Consider the following 10563-nt stretch of genomic DNA (forward strand, 5'->3'; position numbering starts at 1 on the left):
GTGCTTAGTTTTATGCCTATACCTGTTCTAACTGTTGAGAATAAAATTTTTGGAAGGTGACATTGTAACGAAGAAAAATTTAGCACCACTGATTAAACAGCATTGATGCTGATTTGTTCTTTAGTGTTTTGATTTTTTAAAAATCTGAAATAGCGATACTATTAAATATTTTCATTTGACAATAATAAACAGATTTTGAGTTTCCAGTAGGTCCCAGGTCAAAAAACCTTGGTAATTGTTGCAGGGAAACTGTTGTAACTTAGTAATACTGGATTGTGAAGCATACTGTGGAAATTAAATAGTGGCAGTGGGAGAAACATTAAAAGGACTTGTGGTAACAATAATAATACTTAATAACAATATTTCTAATGAACTTCAGGATGGTGCTGTTGCACCAAATGAAGTTCCTCCTTTTGGAGGACGTAAAAATGGTCTTTGGTTGAAAGCAAAAATGATACTGGTTCATGTCCAAGTTACTTCATTGTGTTTTAAAAGGTTTCTTGAAGTCTGCAGTTTGTTACTGATTAAGGAGGCAAATGCCATTTTTCTCTCCCTTTTAAAAACAAGATTTGTAACAAAGTCATTATAGGCAGAGGTGGGAACAGAAAACACAAGGTATTTTTAATAGTGTGCCTGTCATCCACTCTGCTGCACAGCTTTTCCTAATCAGCCTGAGCTAAATGAACTTTGCTGAACTGTCAGTATTTAAGCATTGCAGCTCATTCTTTGTGATTATCTGTAATATCTTGAAACTTTCTACTTCCCTGTTACCTCAAAAATACCATTTAAAACTGAACAATATATGTGGTATCCTGATACCCTGAGCGTTTTGTACACTTGAACTGGCATTTGTGTATTACATTCCTGGCAGATGGAGCTAGGTGGACATTCATTTCCTCACTTAGCATGATGGTTTTGTGACAATTTTGTTTAATGATACAAAGGACACACTTCTGAGAGATATTTGTTATTTTTAGGAAGAAGTATATCAATTGCAACTTGAGTTCTATGAGCAATACTTCTTTTTACATTGTTTTGTCTTTTAGCATATGAAAAAAATGCCTATTTCTAAGAAAAACAACCCATTTCTGGTATGAAATGATTCTGGTTTTCTTGAATTTGTTGTTTACATGTTCCCAATTGAAACTCTCTGTGCTACACAGTGTATAACTTCAGGTGAAGCTACCAAGTATTCTTGGAAATCAGCTTGTAAACAACCCAGTAGATTAATCTCTGTAATTTTCCCCTTTTTTCTGCAGAGATATTACATACAGCATTTCTTTGGAAGCCGTGACAACTCTCATTGTGTTCCTCTCCTGCCAATTATTCCACAAAGAGATTTTGCGAGAGAGCATCATTCACAAATACCTGATGCATGGTCGATGGTATGTCCTGCTCTGGGGTGTTGCCTAAGAGCAAAGCAAATGGGTCTCTTGTTTAGGTTGTTTGTACCTGAAAACAGAAGGCAGCAAAATGTTATGTTCATAGAAAATTTGTTCTGCTCAAAAGGAAGAAAACAGAAAAGCAAACATCTCTAAAGGCTCTTGGAGGGTTTTAGGTGGATATCCCACAGCCCAGTCTTCAGTAAAACTATTTTGGAAATAATTTTTGTATTTTGAGGGTAGTTTCATTAACTTAAAACAGCATTTACTTTTCAGGATGTTTTTTTGATTCAGCAATGAGTCTTGTAGCACTGCAGCCTAGAGAACTCAGGTCCCTCAGAAATGCTAGAGCTTTCTTGCCATGCAGATAAGTAGCAGGCCTTGGAAAGTTGAAGACGGAGCACAGGGCAGACTTCAGCCCGAAACAGCAGCAGGCTGGAGCCAGAGCGTCAGGATTTGTGGGGTGTCCTGGTACTTCAGTCTCTGGACTGAAGGAATTGAGGGTTTGGGGGAAAATGGGGAATATTTGGGGGAAGAGTTCATATGTGGTCTGAGAGGTCTGATTTGGGAGTAGGAGGTGCCCGGCCTCTGGAGAGAGATGTGGGAATTTGGTGACTGGGAATTGAGAGCAGTGTGAACAGCTGGAGGATAGTGGTGTGATGTCCCACCGTAAGGAGAAGGGGGCACCCAGGATTTGTAGATGCTCATGATCAAAAGGAATGACAAAAGTCGGAAGGTCTGCAAAGTTCTATTAGTAAATTACACATTTGGCATGGAAAAGAGTGTGTTTGTCCCTGATATCCCAGGGTAAGTACAGTGGGGTTTGGATAAAGGGGGGGGGCAGTGAAAAGGGAGAAAGAGAGGGACACAGAGAGAGAGAGAGAGAACTGGATCAAAGAAAGGGAGAGAAAAGAAGGAAAAAGAGAGAGATCACCAGCCCTGGCTCCAGTGTTGATCGAGCTGATGGGTCCTGGGGCCTTGGGCTTTTTGGGGCACCTTTTGAGGCTTCCCCTCCCTGGAGAGACATTTCTCACTTTTTGTGCAAATCAGTTCTCATTCACAGTCAGTTCTTTCAGACCTTTCTGGAAATGGGTTGGAGGCTTTGGGGTCTTGGATGGTCTTGTTTGCCCCTACGGTCCCTGGCCCTTCTCAGCCTCACCCCGGCGCCTGCGCTGAGCCGGGCTGTGCTTTTCTGCAGGAGCCACAACCAGGGGGTTTATCCCAGAAAAGCTGCCCTTCCTCCATAAGGCCACTTCTCCAGCTTGCCAACAATCCTTGGCTGTTATTCCCAAAAATCCTTGGTTGGCTCCACACCATCCAGCTATGGGTGTTTGGGACATGCACATTAACCCCTTACCTTCTGGGCTTCTGCAGATGGTTAGAGAGTACGTCGTAACAGAGCTCCTGTCTTTTCAGCTCTGAATCAGATGGGGATGGGAACCAGCTCTTTGTTTCTGTGGAAATGCTACTCCATTTTGTAAATACTGTAACTTTTCAGTTAAACCCAACAAATTCTACAGGCATTTTTCAGATTCACTGAAATGATGTCGGCTGTTTCATTGATCTTTGGAAATTCATAGAGTCGTGGAATCCTTGAGGTGTGAAAAGGCATTTAAGACTGGTTGGGTGTGGAGAGATGCTGTTGTTACCTGTTCTGTGTAAGCAGAGCATGGAGTAAAAACTGAACAAATAAAGTGTTTCTTTCCATTGCATAAATATTTTTCCAGTTGTGTCTTGAGGTAAGTGAATACAAGGATTCTACAAACTAACTGGTTTACTTAAAAGTAGTATTGAAAAAACAAAAACCAAAAGGCAGTTTCCATGATTGTGCTGTGGAAGATGCTCCTGCAGACCCCTTCTGAAGTCTGGGCAGCTTTGCATGGGCAAGACCTTGGTGTTCTTTCCCTTTCCAGTCTGGTCAGCTCTGGGAGAGTTACTGGCCGTGTTTAATACCAAACACTAGCCTTTGTACCTTACCTGGACTTTGTTGTGCCAATTTTTGTGAGTTGTGAGTCAACTAAAGCTGTTTTGTTTTTTTTTCTTTCCAGTCTCCCATACACCAGCAGACTTGTGAAAACGTTGCTATATAATTTCATTAGACAAGAGAGAAGCCCTCCTCCAGGGACCCATGCTTTTCAGCAGCAAACAGATGGAGGAGGACTGCTCTATGGAATTGCATCTGGGGTGGCAAGTGAGTCTGATTTTCTATAAATTGTACTTCAGACCGTATGAAGTATTGCCTTCTGTGTGCCCTCTCCTGCAGACACACCTGTAGCCCATTTCTTTTTCAGCAAGTGACACTGGTGTAAAAAAGCTATCCACAGGCCTGCATGGCCCATCTTGGGATGTGTTAGAATCTGAAGCAATTATACCTGCAGGACAGCAGATGGTAAAAGTATCACGTAGTCCCTGGTTTTTTTTATTGACACATTAAAAAACCCTCAACCAACCAACTAGTGCCCTATTTGATGAATCACATACTTCAAATTACTTAAAATGTTGTAAGAAATAGTTTTATGTGCATATTTTATTCTTTACAATAACTCAGTGGATATGGTGACCTGCTCTGTGGCTCTGCTTGAGCAAAAGGTTGGGCTAGGTGGTCTCACGGGGTCCGTCCCAGGAGGGTTCTTTGATGTAAGGGAGCAACCTGGATAGGAATTTTTGTAACATAGTGTACCTTTCCCAGTAAGTTGACTAATGTTTTTTCCTGATTAGTATGACTAGATTCTGACCTTTCCCATGTGGACTGTTTTCTGTAGAGAAATACCGCCTGAAGAATAGCAAAGACTTGATGCCATTTGTTGTTCAGAAAAAGGTTTCTCATTTTTATTTTACTATATACTCTGTTTTGGTTGGTGGCTGCTCCCTTCCCCACACCAGATGTGTTTTACTGGTATATAAAAATCCGTCTTAGAGGTTTTTTCTTTTCCACCAAACAAGAATAAAACATAATACAGTGCTAACAGCAAAGGTAGATATTATTTTGTTTCTCCCCGATAAACTGGAGAACACTTTGCAAGTCAGTTGCTGTTAAAACCGATACTATTTATTTAGCTCTTTTGTGAAATCCATTCACTGGCAGCCTCCTGAGGGAATATTAAAGTTCGGGCCGCAAGGGGTCTGCCAGGATTTGCAGTCGGTGGCAGTGCCCGCGTCTCTCCTCACGGCGGCAGTAAAAGCGCACGGCTGCTGCGCTCAGCTCCTTCTGCGCTCCGGGTAACACCCGCCGCGGCCGCGCCTGGGTTGTGTCCCTGACATAAACCCAGCACGAAGTAGTGCCTTGGTTCGCAATTCACTTACACACGCGCCAGATTAATTAAATTGTTCCTTACAGTTCCTTTATTCGAGTCCCGTCAGGTATATTCTTTTCCTTCATTTCAATTGCAAAGGGATATTGCTCTTAACATGTTTTTCTAAAGCAGTTTTCAGTATCTGGTTTGTAGTTTTGTAGTTCTTACTGCATATTTTAGTACCTGTTATTACCTGAATAATTGCTGTTATTTATGTTATTACTAGTTCTGATCTCTATAGTGTCTTTCTGCCTCAGTGCAGCCACAGGCAAAACACTTCTTCCCCTCTTCTGGTTACTTGACTGATTTGGAAATCCATCCATATTGCCACCACTCCAGCCTCCTTCTGTAACACTTCTCACATCGTATCCCCCATGACTTTTTACTTGTTGTATATCAAGTTTCCATTTCTTAATGCAAAGTCTTAAAATTTCAGCCTACATCTGTTCTTGTCTCTTCCTACACTCCCACCTCCTTCACTCCTCTTGAACCATTCCCTTAGCAACTACCTTGGCAAACGCCTACGCTTGTTTTCTTGCTTCTTTCATGAGTACCTGAGGTGCCATCTCTTTGCCCAGCAAATTAAGTGTCTTCATTTAAAGCTTTAAGAAGAGGAGCCTTTTTAAAGAGCTTTCTAATTTCCTGCCTGTGAAAAGGGAAAAAAGAAGTACCACATCTTGTTAGAAAATATAAATGTTTTTTCTATCCATGCCCAGATGGTTGGTTGAAAGTTTTTTAAAAATTATTTGCCTATATATGATGTTGGACTATAGGTGAAACTTGGACACGGTAGGATTGTGGAGTAAATGGCATAATTGCCTATCTTATCTCTGAATTAACTCTTAGCAAATCAGTACTTTGGTTCGTGTAGCATCAGGTACATGGGTGGAGTGCAGCACAAATGAAAATGCAGCAACACGAGTTGATAATCTGTTAGGAAACAGAAGTGAATTTTAAACAATGAACAGCTGTGGAAAACTTTGATTTGATTTCTGTATTGTATTACTTTTGTGTGTTTTGTAATCTTTACATAAGAGAGATTGAAAAAAGAATGGAAGAATTGAAAACTCACTTCTGTGTTGCTCAGTCCCTTTTAAATACCTCCATAATGCTTAAAGTAAGTTTACTGAAGTAGTCTAAATATAATCTATTTGGGATGAAAGGAGATAGGAGCCTGGTTTAAAAAAAAATTATTTTCAGTATGAAATTTTGAGGCCTAAAATAATTATTATACTTGTTAATTATTTAACTTGATACCACTGTCATCTGCATGATCATGTATAATGTTATTCATGTTTTGTAGTCACTTACACTGCGGCAGGAGATCAACAAACTCTTACAAGCACCGTATTTAAGAACCACCCTCCTTTTCCTTCCTTGTGATTCAGGCTTTTCATCCTTTGTAGCCTGTTTTTCTTCCTCTCATGAGCTTCCTTAGCTCTGAAACCACACAGCCAACATCCTCACACCAATTACTTGTTGGTTTGGCTTCTGACTGGATCCAAGTTGCCTCTGTGCAAGGACCTTTCTCCATCCTGGATATAAAATACCTGGATTGGATTGTCCTGCCAATTCTGTTATGCTCCGATAATTAAAGAAACAATGGTGGTTTTGGAAGGAGGGGAAAAATAATGGTATTTATTTTTGTAACTTCATAAAGGAGATTTTTCTCTACTGAGTCAACTTTGCTTTGTCTTTGTGGTCTTTCAGTAGGTGTGCAAAGTAATTGTAAAGTGCCGCTAGATCTGGGGCAGTGTTGTGAAGCATAAATGACATCAATATGCATGGAAGGAGAGTTTAGATATTAGAAACTCATTTATTGGAAACTAGAAATTAATTATTCTTGGTTCACAAAGCACATTGAACCAACTTACCATCAAACCCAAGTTTTTTTGTTGGCTCTAAGTGCCCTCTTCTTTTTTCTTGAGATTTATTAACATTTGCCAGTTCATAGTCTACAGTCAACTAAGTTGAGACAACTTTTTGTGGACAAGCAATTTTTTTTTAATTAGTCATTTTATTGTTTGCAAAATAAAATCCTTGTTAGAGTGAGGAACTGCCAAGCAGATGATGTGCTAAGACAGAGAAATGATAGTGCTATTCAAGGCTATTGAAAAATAAGTCAGTTTAAATGTTTTCCTTTGAAATAGTTGATCCAGTTTATACTTTGCTGTTAAAAACAATCCCAGACACTAATGCATCTGGCAGAAGTAAGGAGTTACTGCAACAGTGGGATCTAATTGACGTGGCTTGTGCTGTTTGGGTGTTTATAGATGTGAGGGGTACAATGCTGTATCTGTAAGGAGCTGAAGCAGAGTCAGTAACCAGATTCAGCTTCATTAATCACCTAAGTCCTCATCATAACTAATCTGCCACACAAATGTACTGTTGTAGCATTAATAGAAATTGCAGAATTCAGTGTGTAGTGGTCAGTGATGGCTTTTTTTCTCATGTCTGTACTCTTTGGTCAGAACTAGACAAACATTCCTGGCCATTAATGACTTTATATCAGGCAAATACCTGCTTTACTGTGCGTTATGCTGTTCAGCATAGGATATCCTGTTGTACATCTGGGATTTATGTACAGTATATACAATATAGCTTATCTTTTTTTTTTTGTGCTACTTTCTGGTTAATAGAAGCATCTTCATGGTAATTTTTAACTTTACAAGAAAACTATTTATTAATATTTAGTGTTTTATGTTAATATCTTTTTCCTCTTCAATTTTATGTAGCCAGATTTGTAATATCTGCATTAAAATATATCAAAGAAGAGAGACACAAAAAGGTACTAACAAAGTATCTGTTATTTCTTACGATTTCACCAACCTTTATTTCTGCTAACAAATGCTTCACTCTGCTTGCTTCTACCTGCCAGATCCTTTTCGTGATGTGTCACAGATCTGGTGTCTATCTGTGATGCTTAGTCAATGCTTAATTGCCTGTTCATGCCCTCCACAATGGAAATGTACATTTGAGCTTTCTTTCCCAGTTCTGTCTGTTTGTGTTCCTTCTTGCTTACAGTCTGTAAGTGTCATCCTCTTGATGCTGTAACTGTGATATTTTCACCAGTCTGAATGGGAAGATGGAGGTAGTTTCCAGATCTTTAACCTTTCTCTTAGTTCCCCTGAAGATGTGCCTGACACAGAGCAAAGTGTGCAGCTGCAGTTCAAGCACAGGTACTTTGAGAATAAGTAGTTGAGTGTTACTGGTTGTGTAGCTGTGGCAGGGGCAATCTGCAAGGGCTGCACAGCAAACTGGTACCAGAGTGGCTTCATCCTGCCCAAAATCTGTGCTTGGGTGCTATAAGGACCACAGAAGCTGGTCTGAAATTAGGTTGAGCTGCTGCCCGAGTAGTGCCTCAGTGTCCCCTTTGAGAGTTCTCATGTTTTCATGACAAAAACTCGCCTTCTGCCTTAATCACATTAGTACAGAAATACATTGTGTCTGATAGGAATCTCTGCAGGCCAGAGATGTATTCACTATCAAGCTCTTAGACACTTCCTTTGACATGCACTGTATTGTGTATGTTCTGTTTCTTGAAATCTAATTCATCTTCATGTATTTGAATGATGTGAGAGTATAGAATGATTATACAGCAATAGCACTTCTGGTGACATTTGACCCCAGTTCCACCAAGCTCTTGGGACTTTGAATGACAAGGATCTGAAACCAGAACAGTTGCAGTATAATTAAGAAATAATGATGCTCCCAGGGCTGGAGCCCCTCTGCTCTGCAGCCAGCCTGGGACAGCTGGGGGTGTTCAGCTGCACAAGAGAAGGCTCCACGGAGAGCTCAGAGCCCCTGGCAGCACCTAAAGGGGCTCCAGGAGAGCTGCAGAGGGACTGGGGCCAAGGCATGGAGGGACAGGACCCAGGGAATGGCTTCCCAGTGCCAGAGGGCAGGGCTGGATGGGATCTTGGGAAGGAATTGCTGTCTGTGAGGGTGGGCAGGCCCTGGCACAGGGTGCCCAGAGCAGCTGTGGCTGGCCCCGGGGCCCCCGCGGGGGTTGGACGGTGCTTGGAGGTTAAGTGAGAGATGTCCCTGTCCATGGCAGGGGTTTGGAATGAGGTGATCTTTAAGGTCCCTTCCGACTCAAGCTATCCTGAGATTCCATTAAATTGTTGATCAGTCCTGTTAGCTTCACCAACATGTTTTTGATGGTTAACCACCAGTAATCAGAACTAGCTGCACAGGTAGCATGGGCTTTGTTCTGTGAACTCTGCTCTTTGCACATACACTGATGGTAGTGACAGCAAAGCATTCTTTCCCAGAAGAGTAATTTATACCATTATTTCCTGGGCTTGATAATTTTAAAAATCTTCCATTGACTTTGATGAGTCTCATCAGTATGTGCAGGGTGGTGTCAGGGCATGGATCAGGCTCTGCTCTGTGGGACCCAGCAATGGCACCAGAGGAACTGATGCCCAGGAAGTTCCACCTGGACATGAGGAAGAACTGCTCTGCGCAGTGACTGAGCCCTGAAATGGACCAGAGAGGGTGTGGAGCCTCCCTCACTGGGGATATTCCAGACCCATCTGGACACAATTCTGTACCATTGCTCTGGGATGACCCTGCTCTAGGAGGGAGCTGGGACCAGATGATCCACTGCCATCCCTTCTGTCCTTACCCATTCTGAGAGTCTGTGAAACTGTATGTTTTTTTCTTTCATTTGCAGAGGCTGCTGCTCCTGGGGACCCTTGGCTGCCACCACTCCACCCTTGTGACAGTGACAGAATTTTTCATGCTTAACATTCTGGGGGCTTATGTGTTTTTGAAATCTGTAAAGCCTCTTTTCTGTGATGTCTACCTGACGCTGCACAGGCTTGTGGTGTGCTGGGAGCTGTGCTGTAGCTCTCTGTAGCCTGTCAGCTGTTTGGAGCAGGGACCATCAGTGCACAGCACATCGAGGCTGTGGTTCATGACTAGAGCTTCTGATTTCTGTGGTCATACAAACCCTAATTGTAACCATATGCTTCAGCTTGTTTACTGGGACCGCTGCAGCAAGTTTCACGAGGTGTGCGGGTGATTTATCTCCCTGACATTTATCCTGATATTCCAAAACCTGAGCAGCTTCAAATAACCCAGTATAAAAGAGAAGAGAAAACCTATTGGGTCAGAAATGATTTTTTTAAATTCTTATGGGGAAATTGCTTATTAAAGGAAACCAAGAGGCAAGCTGATATATTGTAACAAAGTTTTAAAAGTTGGTATTTTGCAAGGATTAGGGCTAGAAAAACGGAATTTTATATAGCTGAAAAGGAGGTATTTCTTGCTTTCCAAATTCTTAGTTCCAGAGAATTATGGAAATTGAAATTGAGATAAAGACAATGTTTATAATTAGAGAGAATGTCAATAGTCAGCTATGTAAAAAAACGAACTCAAGCAAAAAAACCAGTTATACTCAACTTTTTCGTAAAGTCCTATAAATTTCAATTAGTAATGGTAAGGATGGTAAGGAATCCATAACTCTTCACCTTATCATCCAATGTCAACAAGAGTGTTCATTTCCTACCTAATCTTTATTTTAGCACTAACTGTGAAAAGGCTTTAATAAACACCAGTGTTTTTTCAGTTCATTTTTGAGCGCATTTCAAATTATAAAGATGCTTGACCATCCGTGCTGCCTAAGAAACAGTCCAAAATCTGTGAATTCAAGGTTCAGTACCTTCTCCCCATAGGCTGCTGTGCTTCTTGTACAGTGTTAACAGATGCTGTGATCAGATGAGACCCCCCACCTGCAGAGCTGCCCCAGCCCTGGGGAACAACAGCACAAGGACCTGGAGCTGCTGCAGCCAGTCCAGAGGAGGCCACCGAGATGCTCCAGGGGTGGAGCCCCTCCGCTCTGCAGCCAGCCTGGGACAGCTGGGGGTGTTCAGCTGCACAAG

At 41.5% G+C, this 10563-nt stretch overlaps 1 protein-coding gene across 13 annotated transcripts in view; it reads left to right on the top strand.

Moving 5' to 3' along the window:
* DYM (dymeclin) overlaps positions 1 to 10563 on the top strand; it is a 224476-nt gene that overhangs the window by 28779 nt on the left and 185134 nt on the right. For all 13 annotated transcript variants that reach the window (XM_017734321.1, XM_017734324.1, XM_017734328.1 and 10 more), the window contains 2 exons: positions 1260 to 1385; positions 3431 to 3573. In XM_017734321.1, the coding sequence (XP_017589810.1) occupies positions 1260 to 1385; positions 3431 to 3573 (269 nt within the window). The remainder of the gene's footprint in view (positions 1 to 1259; positions 1386 to 3430; positions 3574 to 10563) is intronic.

Source organism: Corvus brachyrhynchos, unplaced genomic scaffold (assembly GCF_000691975.1).
Source record: "Corvus brachyrhynchos isolate BGI_N302 unplaced genomic scaffold, ASM69197v1 scaffold285, whole genome shotgun sequence".
NCBI lineage: Eukaryota > Metazoa > Chordata > Aves > Passeriformes > Corvidae > Corvus > Corvus brachyrhynchos.